This window comes from Pseudopodoces humilis, chromosome 8 (assembly GCF_049639895.1).
Source record: "Pseudopodoces humilis isolate 2021_Gansu_Grassland_sample_001 chromosome 8, ASM4963989v1, whole genome shotgun sequence".
Lineage (NCBI taxonomy): Eukaryota > Metazoa > Chordata > Aves > Passeriformes > Paridae > Pseudopodoces > Pseudopodoces humilis.
In genome coordinates this window covers 6260193-6276996 of record NC_142207.1, presented here as the reverse complement: position 1 = coordinate 6276996, position 16804 = coordinate 6260193, and the positions used below count along the sequence as shown (strand labels likewise).

Here is a 16804-nt window from a genome sequence, read left to right as displayed (position 1 = left end):
AGCTGTGCAGAGAAATGATTGCAGGAACAAATTTAGTTCTTCCCTGGAGGGTGGAGAAATGTGTTGGAGAGTTAGAAGGGGGAATGTTTCAAGTTCTGATGCTGGAGTGCACATCCTGTGGGGCACAGGTTTCCCATGACCCTCTGTAACAACTCACACAGGCAATTTCTTCACCCATTTTGTTTCCTTTCCCAAACTATCTTTGGGAAAGCATGGAAGAGCTCTTCATAAGTACCAGTCAGCTGCTGCAGTTGGGACTAATATGCCAGCCCCATACTCTGAAGAATTAATTGTGCTTGGGATGTGTGGGAGGTCCAGTGGCTCAGAGAAGGAAGAGCCTGCTTTGCATGGGCATCTCTGGCAGCAGGAGAATCACCTGTGATGCTTCCCCTTCCTGGAAGAGTCACTGCTGCATTGTATCTGTGACTGCAACTGAAAAGTGGCTTCCAGTTTAGCGTTAATACTTACTATTGATTTTAAGATCCAGGATGAATTAAATTCAGGATAATGTTGCTGGTGATATATGAAGAATCACAATTTTCAGTTATTAGAAAGTCTTAGCCTTGATGGGATGAAAAATACATGTGCTTAACTAGGGAGTGGTGAGAGTTTGGGAATAACTCCATGGTCTTTCTTGTCTGTGACTGTTCATCAGTCACCAGCTCACACCAGGAGCTCCAGCAGGGTGAAATTCCTGACACAGGATGGTGCAGGAGGCATTTAGCAAGGCACCACTGTCTGCTTCTCCTCAGAAGGCTGTGATGGAAGAGGACGACAGACCAAAGAAATTGTCTCAAGCAGATCAGTTTCTTTTCTGATCTATGTTTCTATTTTCAACTGCCACATGAAGCAAGATACTTCTTCCTGAGAAACCTAGAGAAGAGCTTTGCATATTTTTAATCCTTGTTAAAAAGCACTGACAGCCCTTTACTAAAAGGTGCTGTGAAAGTATGAGCTTACAAATTTATTGTGAGAGGAAGAACATAACTGTGATATGTTTGATCTTTTATCTTTGTAACACTATATTCTCTTGCCATCATTTGTGTAAACATCAGGTTGTTCTGACTCTATGTTCCAATAAAAAGTACAAGCACTAGCAAAGGGTGGTCCAGTTCAGCCCTTTTTAAGGAAGAGCTGTTTTCATGTAAATGACAGTTGTTATTATGAGTAACAAGTAAATAAACCTTCAAAAGGTTGAACTTTCTAAGCAAAGTAAAATAACCCTATGGAGAGGGAGTGGGAGGAGCAGGCATGGAGCTGTAATGTTAATTTCGATTGACTTATGTTGGTTTTTCCGGTAAAAAGTATGTAGGCCTCCGAGTAATCTTACCTTTTTCTCAAATGTGTTAAAATGGCAGGATTTATCAAATTTTGATGGTTTGGGGCTTTTTCGTGTTGGTTTGGCTTTTTCTTGTTTAATCAAAATTTGGAAACAATTTCCTCTTCTACAGTGAGGGCTTGGGATGAGTTAGGGCGAGGAGTCTGTTCAGTCCAAATGCCAGCAGAGACCTGCTGCAAACAGGGTGGGATTAAGAGAGTTTTAAAGGGGAAGAGAAAAGATTTTTCGGCAGCTTTCCAGTCAAGTAGGTCATATTTAATTAGATGCTACAGTTTTTATAGCATGAAATCACAAGAGAGTGCCCTTTGGTACCCAGTTCTGGTGTATCACACTTTGATGTAGAACTGGTGGTAGTAGCAGAACTGGCTGTTCAGATGGTGATTCCTTTTTTTAGCTCTTGTTGGGGAAGGAAGTATGAAAATGATTACTTGCTGAGATCCTTTGACTAAACTATTGCTGTATACATTACTTGGAATGAGTTTAGAAGTTGGAGTCACTTTTCCAGTGAAGAAACATCAGACTATGAAAATATCCTTTATTTACTGATAGTTTTGTAGACTGTTATTGTAACATGGAGGAGATAACACATTGGTGAATCCAAATCAATAATTTTTTAATAGGACAGAAACATTTCAAATAAAGATTACACAGATACTTGGTGAATGGTGAGTCTAGTGCATTTTGTAGTGACAAATAAATTGCTCATTTGAATTACACACAGGTTTATGAGGCAAGGAATGCAAAGATTTGCTCTGAACTCTTCAAGGTTTGTAGCCAAGAGAATTCTCAAGACTAGGAAAGAATCAGATTAGTTCCTTGCTGGTGACTGGGGATGTTTTTTATCAGATGTGGTTATAGATCCTGTCCAAAGCTGAGAAGTCTTCATTGACACTGAGGTGCTGTTCAGTGGGTGTTCATGAATTAGGAAGTTTAACTGGAACATTTAGTGTGGGGAAAATAATGAAAGGGAGAGCTTGTAAAACTCTCAGTGACCATTTTCCCCTCATTTGAAAAAGTTGTTGCCCCAAAGCTGCAGATGGGAACTCCTGTTGGAGCAAAGCCTGGGTGGCGCAGGGCTCCCACTGTGCCGGCACAGGCAGGAGTGGCTGCGGGCTGGGCACGTGAACAGGCTCCAGCCTAGTGGATCCTGGCTAAATTTAGCTCTGGCTGTGTTCCACGGGTGAGATCAAGCCTGTGCAATGACACAAGAGCAGACCTTAGAGCAAGAGCCTGGATATGGGTAAGAACGGGTTGGAGGGAGGAGTGAGGACTTGTGTGGGAAAGGATTAAGGTGCAGGACCAAAGAGGGATAGGCAAGAGTGCATGAGGGGCAGGTGTCTGGATTGGGAAGGATTGGATGTTTCAGGAATGTGGAGGTGACAGCATGGACTCAGTTGGTACCTGGGGGAGCAGAACTGACATTTGAGGGAGTTAAAAGATGACAGGGGGCTCTGGCTCTGACAGGAGTTGGCCACTGCTCCCAAACTCCTCGGCTCTGGCTGTCTGAAATGTGTTGTTCCTCCACTGACAACCTCCTGAAACAATAAAGGGCCATGAAAAACAAACTGCACTCTTGCACTGGTTGGGGTATTTCCAGGGAACCATGATGCTACTAATTTCAGAGGGAAACTTTTTGCTGTATTTGAGAAGTAGGTTTTATAACAGTTCACCTACTAGTATAAAACCATGGATTTTGAGGTGATTGCACACAAAGCTACTCTATCAAAATACACAGGAAGTTATGAAACTAAGCCTTGATGACAGGTCTGCAAACTTTGTCTTGCTATATTCTACTGTAAATATTTCCCCTTTTTTGTGGATCTGGATATGCTGGTCTGTCTTAGATAGAAATTATTGTTTTGTTTTGTTTTTTTTCTTGGTTTGAATCAAATCAAAACTTGAAACAAGCTTTTACAGTGAAGAACTGTGAAGAATGGGGAGAAAAAAAGCATTGTGGATGATACATGACTTAAAAATATAGACAGTATGAAATTTATACATCTGAAAAACTGAAATATTTTCTTACATGTATGGAGTAAGACACTTTGAATTCATTTTGCAAATAGCATTCAGGGCCTGGAAGTGTGTGTAAATTCTAGAATGTCTGTGGTCCTTTCTATGCCTTCTCTGTACTTTCTGATTTACTGATAAATAATTTCGTTGTGTGGTCACACAGAGCACATGTGGAATCAGAAAGAATATGTGAATAATTTTTTTTGTTGCTTCTTCATTTTTTTCCAGGTAGTATAGTACAGAACAGTTCTCCTGCAGGTATTATTTGAAATAATTTGTGTGGTGACTAATTTTTACTTTTTGACAGGAGAAAATTCAGATCCAGTTGTCACAGTCTTTTGAAAAAGAAGAAAAACCTGCAAAAGATGAATCAGAAAAGGAAAAATCCAGTGATAAACTGTTCAGAAAAATGTTATCAAGAGGTTTGCAATCTCTCCTTGTGCTTTTCAATATACTGTATAGATAAAGAACATATGAAAATACACTTCTGCTTCCAGGTCTTCATTTTCATTGCATAAATATTGTGGGGGTTTTTTTGTTTGTTTTTGTTTTGTTTTGTTTTGTTTTTTGCTAACGAAGCAAATAGATTTGACACTTTTGAGCTGGAGAAGGAATTGGTCCCTGAGGAAAGAGAGCTTTAGAGACTTCATCAAACACTCCAGCAAATGCTTTTCCTTTGTCTCCCATCTGACTGTGCAGAGCAGCGTAGAAAAAACAGCTGTGTTATCTCAGTTGTGTCCAAGTGTTCTTTAAGCTGACTTTACAAGTCAGTGGAAGTTCCTGTCTTGTTCCTGGGCTTTGTTACAGACTTGTGAAACTGAAGTGAGAGTGGCACAGCTCCCCTCATATTTTTTGTGATCCTCATTCAACAGGCATCAATGTTCTCCTTTGTTTATTTTACTCTTCATAGTATCTAGAATTATTTCAGTAAAGTTTTGGAGTAAGGGTAGATCTACATAAATAAAAAGGACAAGTATTATGTTTTCACTTAAATATTCCTGCATTCTGGATTAAAGTTACAGTCTATGTGCTGAAAATCTTTGGGGTTTAATCTGAAAGAGAGCTGTGAAATCAATGACATAAACAAATTTTTGTCCCTGATGCCTAATGCCTCCTACAGGTAGAAGACTTTATACATTTAAGTTGCCAAATCATTTTACAGCTCTTGCTTTAAATATCCAGAATGTTTACCTAGATATCTTAGATCAGACAGAGTATAGGAAGTACCTTTAGAGCTGGAATTCTTTTTGAGGCAAGTGGTAGTTGTCCATCTCATGTCCTGCAATTCCATAAGGCATTCCTCATGTGGAATTTCAGTGCAGCTTGTCCCAGCTGACAGTCAGGTATTTGTGAGAAAAAAAGCACTGGCATGGAGAACATAACCTGTATTTTTAAATCTCAGTCTTTGAAATGATGCCTTAAACACTACCCCCAAACACCCAACAGGTAATGATGGGGGGTTGAGAGCAAAGTGACAAAATGCCTGTGGCAGAGGTGACTGTTCTGAATTCAACCGCTCTCTCCTCTGAAGGTTAATTATGTCTCAATATAGGATGTGCCAAAATAGAAAACTACGGAATTTTAGCATCAGTTCTAGTAATTATAACTAAATCGTTGCTCACTTGCATATTAGAAAAATTGAAGTAAATAATTATTGAATCTTGCAATTCTTACCTGGGATAGCCTTCTTTTTGCCTTCTCTTCAGAATCAAAAGTAATTCCAAACCATCAATGCTCAGATTTGCTTGGTTTCACTTAAACTCTCTGGGCAGCTGGAAGAGCTGGGACCTGGGCATAAGTCTGAGTTATGCCTAACTAAGTTGAGACTAGGTTAACACATAAGCAGTTCTTGGAAGACATCTAGTTCCAAAAATACTGTTCCAGCACCTGTTGGTTTGAATACAAATACCTGGAACCCAAAGGTGCTCATGTAAGGGAAGATTTGGAGTAATCATCCCTTTCAGGGACAGGTTTTAGGGGATAATATGTAACTGAATACTTTATTTCACTGCAACTGGAAGGGAAGGGGAGGGTCGTGACTTCTTTTTGAAAACATCTAAACATGATGTTGTACAAGCAAAATCCAAGAACAAGGATTTTTAGTAATGCAAAGCACCACCTTGTGAAGGTTAAACTGTTAGATTCTGAATTACAAAATTTCTTTGGGCAACATGCAGTACTTGAGTAGATGGGCTGCTGCTGCTCCACAAATGTGTACACACACTGCAGTGTGGGATAGTGAGAAAATGTGGCAGGCTGATGGAAATCAGGTTTGTCAAGGTGATTACCTGCTTCACAACATACAGCCAATTGTAAATACGGGTGTTACTGAAACTTCTACTTCTCTATTACCCTTGAATTAGAGGATAGTGGGTGGTGGTGGGTTTTGTGTTTTGTTTTTGACTTGTGGGCCTTTTTCCTGGAAACTGGAAGTATTTAATTTTGGCAATAATGTACTTAATAGTTATATATTATTGATTCATGTCTAGTACGTTCAGCAATAATTGGAAAACAGCTTCTTCAGAGTGTAATTTTGCTCTCTTTCCCCTCATCCTTAGATTCCAGCCAGGAGTATACAGATTCCACTGGTATAGATCTTCATGAATTTTTAGTAAATACATTAAAAAACAATCCCAGGTAAGAATCAGTAATGTCAACTTTCTTTATGTTTTTCTTTTTTCTTGTTGCCTGAGATGTCACACTACCTGTTTTTTTGTTTGTGGTTTTATTTTTTCCCCCTCCTAAATGTCTAACCCTCCATGTCAGTTATTCAGGGTGAGATTCTGTTGCACAGACTGTCTAAAACACCACTGTAATTGTTTTTCTTTTTGAGCAGAGGTTTAGGACATTGAAGTGTTTTAAATGCTTTTGATGCTTAATATGCAAATGATGTGTTCAGTCTATGTGCAATTCTCTCCCTGAAGGGGCTTCAGTACATTGTCTCTAAACCTTGTACTGTCTTAGCACCTGCTTGTTAGAGACCAAACTGTCTTCTCTGAGCTCTACTCTGAAAATCTAATTTGCACTGAATTTATAGATAAAGGCATTTTTTTAAGCTGTACCATATAACTGTAGTTAGAGATTTTCATTCTGCACATCAGAAACCAAATTTGACCTAATCCAAGTCCATCATATGTTAGCAACAGAGCTGACCTGGTTCTGTTGCTCTGTCCCTGTCTTGTTTGTTCTTTCCCTCACTGGGGTTTTGTGCTGGCTTTGTGGCTGTAGTACAAAGCAAGAAATTAAATTGATGCAATTTTGCTCTGCCACAAAAGCTGTTTTACTGCTATTTGATACTCATTCATATTATAGATAGGACTTCCAATGTGATAATTTATTTAGATTCTATTTTATTCAGAAAAAATGTGACATGAGCCATAATATGGCCAAAACCATAGTTCTGTAGAATAAAATTAAAAAGCACGGACCTCTGTGAGACTCTTAGGTGGTTCCTGGCTTAGGTGGTTCCAGGAAGCATCCCAGTGGAAATAAGGAGTTGTATGTGAAGATCTCCATGGGTTTCCATGCACAGTGATTGGGAAACTTAGTTACTTGTTTATGAACTGTGCATCATTGGATTTCATTGCATCTTAATAGGTTATTAGAACCAACTCAAGCAGTTTCAAGAACAATGTTCCTTTCTGCCACCTTGAGTTTTAGCTTTTTTGTATATCTGATACGTCAGCACATTGCCACATGTGCCAGCTTTAAGGCCTTGGCTGTTGGTGATGTGCCCCATCACTTTCTCAGTGATCCCCTGATGTGCTTCACAATCCAAGGGCCAGCTGAGGCCTCTGCACATCTCCCTGCCCACACCAACCAACAAGGAACAACCTCAGTGCTGCTTTTCCTCCTGGAGCCTGTCTTCTCCATGACTGCACTTCCTGCTGAGCCTCCTGGGCAGGGACTTCTTGGAGGATCTGTGTACTCTTGATATCTGAGAGCAAAACAGCATTTTCACTAGGCAGGTTCAATACACAATAGCAAAAAAGAGTACTTTGTCCTAAAAATTCTGCATTTGACACCTGCTGGTCCTATTTCCAGTCTGCCATCATCCCTTGATCACAGCTCTGATCTGTGTATTCTTAAGATGAATACAACTGCAGTTATTGGAGTGTCTCATATGTGAGTTGCTGTGTTTTTATTTTCAGGGACAGAATGATGCTGCTGAAATTAGAACAGGAAATTTTAGATTTCATTGGTAATAATGAGTAAGTACTGTACTCTCATAGGAAAAAAGAATTCAAGAGTGTTCCTGTTTATTTAATAAAGCTACTATTCCTTTCTTCCAGAGTACCAAGAAAAAAGTTTCCCCCAATGACATCTTACCATAGAATGCTGTTGCACAGGGTAGCTGCTTACTTTGGATTAGAGCACAACGTGGACCAGAGTGGGAAGTCAGTCATAGTAAATAAAACTAGCAATACAAGAATGTAAGTGTCAAAGCCTTGAAAAACCCTTTTGGTGCATAGCTCTAACACCTGGGATGTGTGAGGCAGTGCTGAGGTAGCAGGTGAGGTCTGTCTCCTCACTTGGGAGCAGGCATCAAGGAGAGGTAGTTGAGACCTCTTTACTGTTCATGTTCTTGCTGTGTAATAATGTGATCTATTTCATGTTTGAATTCTTCTGGAGAAAGATGGATGTTATCTCTAAGTTAAGAATTTTTGTTGATTTTCTGGCAGAATGCATTTCTAACTTTGTTTCTGTGAAATACCACTTTATAGCAACTGTTTATCTGTTTAAAGATTTACACTAGTAAAGTGTACAAAGTGCATTCTTTGTTTCTTTTGGATAGCAGAGCCAGCTCTTATCTTAGAAGGAGGTCATTTCTGATTTGGTGAAGGGAGGGGATTTGCACAACTCTGGCTTTTGTGTTGTAAAATTCTACTGGGAAAATTCATCTGTTGAAGTTCTTCTGTTGGAATAACATTGCTTACAGATCTCTCATGGCCTTACAAATAAACAAAGCAGGAGAGACAGACATCAGTGGAAATGTCAACCAGGTTAACAAGCCATGGTGTGCTGCTTTACTGTGAGGGCTGGGGAGTTCTTGGAGAAATCCCCAGCAAAATCCATATTGCAGAAAAGGTAGCACTGGGGCCAGAGCAACTCTGAAACCTGTATGGAATTAAGACTTTTATTCAAGGGACCCAGCTGTTCTCTCCATCCTCTGTACTTGCTCTGTCTCTTCACTCTCTCAAAAAGACAAAGGTCTAATGTGTTGACATATTTATGGCACCTAGTTTCTAGTTTTAACTTAGAGCATTTGCCTGACTCTGTTTTTTGTTGGTCTTGAATGTGAAAACAGGAGTTTACAGTGCCTGCATCCTAATCTCAGTCTCTAGGTGCACTCTTAATAGCTTTGAGAGGAAAAAAATTAATTATCCACCCTATTTTAGAGTCAGTAGGACTGAATATGCCACACTGAAATTACACTTAAGTAAACAGTTTCTCCTCAGAAGTTTTAGAAACATATATAGCCTAAATATAAGTTGAATACTTGTATTATTTATGTATGTGTTTTTGCTTTGGCTGTACAATCTATATCTAAATTGACATTGAAAGCCAAACATTTAAAATCTGTTGCCTTTGCATCTACCAGCATCTCCAGACTCAAGCTTCAGTCTAGCACTTCAGCTGTGGAATAAGAACTAATAAAAGCTTACTTCATTTTTATGCTTTTAAAAAAATTTTTAGACCATATTTAAATAGCTTCTGGCCTCTGGAAGCCCCTGTAGGTGTAGTTACTAATTAGCAGGCATTTCATCTAACCTGCAGACATAAAGATTCTTGATGTTTTTAATATTCTTATTTTAAATCACTTTGGATATAAAATAAGAATGTAGAAAGAAAACCTTGGAGATCTGCTCCATGTGGAATAAAGCCAAACTTACCTTTTCCTCATAGGCAGGTTCGCGGCTCCCTCGCCGAGCAGGGATCTTACTGACATCAACCACCCAGTGCACACTGGCACGTCTCAGTGGAGTGGGAGTTGGTGATTGCAGGGCAGTAAAATCAGAGACCTTTAAGAGAAAGAGGTAAGACAGTCTAAAGGTTCTCTGAAATGCCTGCTAATTATGTTTGGGCATCCAGTACCCAATAGGCAGGGCTGGCTGTTTCATAGAAAAAGCTCCCCTCACTCCATCCAGAAATCCTAGATAATGATAAATAACAGAAATAGAGAAGAGCATACATTTATTCTGTCCTCTATTAGACAAATACTTCCTGATTGTCTGAGCTCTTCTCTTATGATACCAGTAGTTTCATTATTCAGGTACTTGGTATATCTCTTTAAAAACAAGGATTTGAAAAATACCACATTTTCTTTCACAAAGTAGATAAAATACCAAAGCAATATTTATAATCTGTTGCTTCACTCTCTCCATATTACTGTGTGAAGCTCTTGCTTGCCTGCATTATACTGTTCTTCTCTTACTCATTTCTACCTAATTTTGTTTTAGAAGTTTCTAAGTTTCAGTGCTTTCTCCTGCACCTTCTTTCTTCTGTTTTCCCTTGAAATGAACTCTGAGGTATTGCAGCTCTAGCAGCAAACACCTGTCTTCACTTCCATGCATGCCCAATATCCATTGCATGGCACCAGTTGGGATTCAGAAGCACTTCTGATTCCCCAAAGGCATGTGGTTTGCTTCCCACCTTAATTGGGAGTTGCAGCAAAAGCTTTGAAGGAGGAAGAGGTTTTTAAAAGCAGGTTTGTTATGCCTCAGGACAGGATTTGTCAGAGGTGCACCTCATCTTTTCCATTGCCCAGACAGCCAAAATCTATTTTTTTCAGTTAGAATATTAAGTATATTTTAAATTACTCTTGAATATATTTCAGTTTGTTCCACTGTGTGTGCAGTATATTTGCAAAACATAAATATTTTCTTTGTAACCACTTTTCTCAGACCTGACCAAAAGTTTTGTGAGCATATAAAGGATGAGAAGAGCGATGACTTCCAGAAGCGGTACATCCTTAAGAGAGATAACTCTAGTTTAGACAAAGATGACAACCAGGTAAAGCACATGTGGTTTATTCCTTCCACTTGCTCTGTTTGACTGTGCATTCTTACTGTTTTCCTGCTTAAATTGACACTGTGCTACTTAATTTAGATGAGAATACGATTAAAAGATGACAGAAGAAGTAAATCCATAGAAGAACGTGAAGAAGAATATCAGAGAGCTAGAGAAAGGATATTTGCACAAGATGTACGTATCAAAGCCAGTCTGGCACTGTTTGCTAGGAACCCTTCACACACATACATGCACAGGTGGCTTTTCAGGAAACTTTCTATTTCTGAATGACACTGAGCAGATAAGAGAGTGTGACCTTGAGTGAGTTTTAAATGATACTGCAATTACTGAGAAATCTTCTGTTTTCTCTAATTGTTGCTGTATGAAACTCAAACGACCCAGGAATTATTGAGGAGTGTTCTCTAGCATTACCTAGTGCAATGCGTTTCCCCCCTTTGCATTGTTTCGCCCCTCACTGCGATTTAATTATGGAGTTTTGTATTGCAATCATTTCAGTTGCTCAGAGCAATAATTAAAAGAAGAAAGAAACCCAAGCAAATTAAAAAGCAAAAAAACTCTTTTCTCACTTGTATCTATAGCAACCACAGTAAAATTATTTGAGGTCCTATATATGAAATTCCTGTCAGGAATCTGGCAGTCTGATCTCTTGACTGGAGATACCCTGCAGGACAGTATTGTAGGGGCTACGATTCAATTGCAAGTAGTGATTATGTTGAATAAAACAGAACAGATATGTCTTTAAAAATATGTGTTACTTTTACTAATCTATTTCTGACATATATCTATAACTCTTGCACATCCAAAACCAGATTCTGAAGAGAGTAATGAGCTCTTGAGAGGCTAATTTATTTTTTTTTGTTCACCTTAGTTACAAACAAGAAGAATGGACTTTTGGATGTAAAATTACATTTTCCTTTTGCATCTTAATTTACCATGTATTACACTCTTAGAAGCTTTGTGCCAGATGTTGGGAGTCACAGTCAAGGACAACATAATTTGAGTAAGGAGCAGCCTTTTTGGTTCTGTTCTGTGTGCTCTGTAGCATACCCAGACTGGTACCCAGGGCATTGAGCAGTTACTGCAGCAGCAATGGCCTCTCCCCCTCCACCTTTCCCAGCAGAAGACAAGTCACAGAAAACACCAAAGGCCCAAGGGAAGAACTGTAACTTCAGAAAAAGTCTGATAGAAACCAACTGAGCAGCATTGTAACTATCCTCATGCTGACTTTGATTTCTTGCACATGGGCCTTTTTATATTGTCTTGTTTCCTCATGGAAATTATTCATCAAGAGGTAAAGTTTTTCAGGCAGCTTAATATAAAGAGGGTGCTATAGAAGTCTGTGTATAATGCAGAAGATTCCAGATTGCTGTGTGTTTTGTAGCAGGGGTTCTAGATGCCATTCATATTAATTTCTGCACTTCTTTGCCCCTCAGTCCCTGTGTTCCCAAGAGAATTATTTCACTGATAAAAGGTAAGAAAATTTGCTGTTTAATTCTGTTTTGTCTTCCTATTTTCTTAATAAATATTAAGTTATCTTATTAAAATGTCAACAGAATCCAGGAGGAAGAAACTAATAGTACACAACAAAGACGACAGATACTTAGGTATTTGATGCTTTCTTTTAAAAAAACAAAACCCAAAGTCTTCTGCATGCATTTATCTTTTCCTTCTTGTTTTTTGTTTCTTTTTATTTCTTTTCCCTTAATTTGCAAGTGCTGCTTGTGCTAAAAGTTGAGTTTGTAACTTGCAGAATCAATAAGGAGGCATCGGTGAGATCAGCCAACAGCCACCAGAGCAGCACGGAGACCGAGCTGCGGTACTGTGAGCCGCGGCCCTGGAGCAGCACCGACTCCGACAGCTCCCTGCGCAACCTGAAGCCCGCGGTCACCAAGGCCAGCAGCTTCAGCGGCATCTCGGTGCTGACCCGTGGGGACAGCTCTGGCAGCAGCAAGAGCACGGGCAGGCTGTCCAAGACAGGTACAGCAGGTTCTGGGGGCTGAGCTGGGTGGGCACGGCAGATGTCCTGGGTGGGGAGGCTCCATGCATCCCATTCCCTCTGGATACAGGGGCTGCACACAGGGAATATCAACACACCCAGCCCTAGAGCCATAATGTCACAAATGGGGTGAACACTTCTGGCTTTGGAAGGAGAATCTTCAAGTGTGTTGTAGATGGCTTGAAGTTCAATGCCTTTGATCTCATGCAAAGGGTTTGAAAATGGTTTTTACCAGAAATATTTTTGTATCAAATACTTGGAGTGCAGCTCTTTGGTTCTAGTGGGGCAAAGCTGCATTGCACAGTCTTAGGAAACTCTGCACTATCCTTCTAGCTCAGATACAACAGCATTAATGCCTATGAATTGGTAGTTATTTTTATTGTGTTCTCTTTCTTCTGTTACATTAAAATGAATATGGCTAAAATGCTTAATTAATTTTTAGATGCTGAGAAATTGCATCAGTGAAACAAAGCATACTGTATAATTTTAAGATTCAAAAATGTTGGGGGAAAATACTCGTAAGAGTCAGGGTTTCAAAGGGTGTTACCTTGTAATTAATGTGGAAATAAAATCTCAAAAAATATGGGAATGAATCTTCTGTGAGACAAAAATGAAAATTAGTAAATATTTGTATTTAGAATGCCAACACAATTTGATCCAGTTGCTAATCCATGGAGAATTTTGAGGCTTGTAATACATGGGTGGGTTACTGGTGGGCTGCTTTAGAATTTGAAGTAGAACTCTAAAAAAGCAGGATATAATTGCTTGCCTTATTAATATTTGCTTTGATCTTATTTATAAAGCTGATTTTTAATGAGGATCTATTTTCAAATTTTTTGCTTTTCCTTAGATTACCACTACCTTTTAGGTAACTGGCCACACTGCTATATCTTAATGCAGTAAAACAGTAACAAATTCTGTTTGTCCATTGTATACTTGTATAAAAAACCCAAAACATTTCAAGGTACTTCTGCTGTAGAACTGTGCCATCATTCGGAGTTATTCCATTTAGCAGTGTAGTGATGCTGTTTGGCACAGCTTGAAAAGAAGCTGCGGCCTGACAATAAAAATCTTAGAAATCTTCATTGGCTAAATTTCAAGCACATAAATGGATTCTTAAAAATTTTTGCTGGAAACTTTATTTTGGCATTCTGAGAGGTTTGGACATTCCAGGTTTGGAATGCTCACCTTCATGGCTGTTGCTTCATACAGTTCAGGTTATGGTGATTTGGCACATGTTGAGCTTGGGTTTGTTCATGTTGTTCAGGGCTGTAATTAGCTCTGGTTATGATGGCTTCAGCCTCACTTCTCTGCATAGTCTAGAAGTGAATACAGTTGGAAATGAATCCAAGTAACTCTGCTCATGCAATGACAGTTTTGCAGAGCTGGGTTGTGCAGTCTCACCAAGTTTACAATTAACAGCTTTGATTTCACTTGATTTCACCAATAAAAAAGGCCAATGCTTCAAGCTATGCTCTCTTAGAAAGCACAAGTAGAAGGGTTACAATTAGCAACTTTGATGGAGGAGTGCAAAGTAACTTCAAGCAGTACATAAATTCCATTAGAGTGCTTTTTGAGTCTTGCTTTTTCTTCTAGATTGTATAGAGGCTGCTAATGACGAGTTTGTAAATTTAAACAACTATATTCTGTTTCCAAGTACTGCAAGTATCACACACTTCTTATTTCTTTGCTAAGTCTTTGCTAAACTGTGTACCTAAAGCTCCAGGTGTAGAGAGACCTGGGAACAGCAGTTCCACAGACCTCTGCATACTGAACTTTTGGAATATTTCTTTTAGCTGCATGCCTTGGCTTTCAGGAAGCTCAGGGTCTGGTTCTCCACTGCCTTGCAACGTTCATAGTCATTTATATCTGTAAAATGATTACTGATTTCAATTGGCTATTTCATACCCCTTTGAAATTTGAATTGCTGCATAAAGCCAGGCTAATGCTACCATATTACCCTCATTTCTTCTAGCTGTATTCTTGATTTTTGCCTGCAGATTGTCAGAGGAGGAAACAAATTACATTGAGGGTTTTAATGTAGTGCAAATTGTCCAGCAGCTGAGTCAGAGAAGATCTGGCCTCAGGACTGGAAAAAAACTGGTCCATGCTTGCCTCACTTCCATGAATTCTGGAGGTACAGGTTTGCATTTTCTCACCAAAAAAACAGCTAGATATGAAAGCCTCACTTTGCAGTGCAAAGCAGTGCTGAATTGACCCTTGGTTCACAGAAGGGACCTTGCAAAGGTATTCCAGGGGAGATGGTGGGGGAGTCCATTGACAAGGCTGCTGTTGAATAACGTGCTTTATGCTGAGCTTTCAAGGGTGAGCACTTACAAGTGTATATTTTAAAGTGAGCATGATGTCACTGTCTCCAGGTAAAACCAATTTCTCATTACTCCTTTCCTAGGTTCAGAGTCTTCTAGTAGTGTAGGGTCCTCCACGGGTTCTCTCTCTCACAGCCAGCAGCCTCTTCCAGTGCCAGCTCTAAGCCAGCCCTCTCCTGGCACGCCTGCCGTGTATCCAACTGTCAGCTCTAGTAACTCTCTTTCCTTTGATGGTGGCATGAGCGGGCAAGTGGCACCTGCTGCTAGCAGTAGCTTCTTTCTGCTTCCCTTGGAAGCAGCGGGCATCCCGCCTGGCAGTGTGCTGGTCAACCCTCAAACAGGTTGGTACATGCTTGGGGGTGTCTCTATTACACTGGGGAAATTGGTAAAAAATGCACGAGTGTTTGCATAAGATTTCATGTCAATATTGTCCTTTGTCCTTTATTTTTTAATGTGGTTGTGTTTGTTCAATGCATTTAATTTAACAAGGAAGCATGACTGGAGGATCAAAGGAATGAGTAAACTCACATGAGTTTCTCTAAAAGAGTTTTAACTTACATGTAAAATTCTAATGAGTGATTTGCACAAAATATGAAAATCATATGACATACTGTCCAGAGCACAGAATAACTTAATTGTTTCAGCTTTTTCCAGGAGAGGAGAATGTCTTTTCCAGTGCTACTATGAAACAGTTTCAGTGAGGGGAGAGGGCCTGAGAAAGGATTTATATTGACTTGAAAGAACTTAATCTTCATTTTTTTTTACACAACATACTCAACATCTCTATGCTCAAGGCTGAGTTAATACAAGTGCAAAAAGAAGCACAGGATGAAATGCTATTTCTAAGCTTCTCCTTGTCACTTTAAAACAGGATTAAATCAGTGTTGGTGTTATTGGCCAATACTGGTATTTTTTTAGCCAGTAGTAGAAAATTTATACGTCATAATGTAGGTGCAAGGAGATGTGTAATTACTTGTCTGGATTAAATAATGAGTTACCATTCTCTAGACAAACTTCTACTGATCATAGAAATTAGGAAGTACTGAAAATCTTAATTTACCTTTTGTGTAAAAGATCATAATTTTAGGAAATCATATATTTTAATTTTAGTATACTGATTTTTTTCATTGTAGAAAAGAAAATATTTCAGACTATATTTACTATCGTTCTGTAGATGGACTTGATTATGTTTGAATATAATTGCACGTGACATTTGAAGCAAAATGTTTCTCATTGGGATTGTTAAAATGATCATGTAAATATTTTTTTTAATTAGAAGGTATAACATTGAAATAGATAAATTTCTCTTTTTTCTTAGTATGAATCAATTGCTAAAAATTCAGTTACAAATGAGTCACTGTAGGACCTAATTTTCATAGATAGCCATTGGATTTGGAGGAGAATGTATTTGTCATCTTAGAGCTAAGTTCATTAGTAGTCTTTCATAATTATGTTAATGTCTAATGAGCTTCTTATAGAAGATAAAGAACACTTTGAGAATGAGGAACATTTAGGTTCAGATAAACTTTGATTTCCAATGTACTCGAATCATCATATTCTGTAATTGTTCCTCTGGCTTTATTGTTCCAATGCCAGCCAAAGCAGAGCTGGCTCCTCAGAGTTTCTGACAGAGTTTCTGTGCCTTAATAATTAGGAAGAGATAGTTCTTACCCAGCCATTCCAATAAATAATTGAAGCTCTGGTGATTGGCAGGAACTGGTAGAAGGAAATAATTGAATCTCAGGCCCTGTTGAACATTGCAAATTCTCTTGAGTGTTAAAGAGAAATCTATTGGGCTCAGTTGAGTATCACCTGATGAGCTGCAGTCCAGCTGCTGTAGCTTATTTTTGCAAGTTTGTTGGTGCTCCCTCTGTGTCTGCCAAGAATTCCTCAGTCCTTTCTTCAGTAACTGTTTCATTCTTTATGTTGGGCAGTTGCATTTAAATATGAAGGAACCAAGCAGCCTGGAGGAGCATTGGTGTGCTTTGTCAGGGTGCAAAGGCTTTAGGCTCAGCTTAAACCTTTCTGGAAAGGACAAGAATATCTTTAAATCAGAGAAGAGAAAAATTTACATCAGTGTTGGGCCCTTTAAGCATC

The 16804-nt window shown here is 39.1% G+C and overlaps 1 protein-coding gene across 12 annotated transcripts in view; it reads left to right on the top strand.

The window, feature by feature from the left end:
• The window catches only part of R3HDM1 (R3H domain containing 1), a 49996-nt gene that overhangs the window by 10314 nt on the left and 22878 nt on the right, over nt 1-16804 (top strand). For 7 of the 12 annotated variants that reach the window (XM_088058589.1, XM_088058585.1, XM_088058592.1 and 4 more), the window contains 10 exons: nt 3660-3774; nt 5911-5989; nt 7504-7563; nt 7645-7785; nt 10258-10366; nt 10463-10558; nt 11818-11855; nt 11938-11988; nt 12135-12361; nt 14791-15048. In XM_088058589.1, coding sequence (XP_087914715.1) covers nt 3660-3774; nt 5911-5989; nt 7504-7563; nt 7645-7785; nt 10258-10366; nt 10463-10558; nt 11818-11855; nt 11938-11988; nt 12135-12361; nt 14791-15048 — 1174 coding nt within the window. The remainder of the gene's footprint in view (nt 1-3659; nt 3775-5910; nt 5990-7503; nt 7564-7644; nt 7786-10257; nt 10367-10462; nt 10559-11817; nt 11856-11937; nt 11989-12134; nt 12362-14790; nt 15049-16804) is intronic. The other 5 variants (XM_088058595.1, XM_088058594.1, XM_088058591.1 and 2 more) reach the window with 3 other exon arrangements.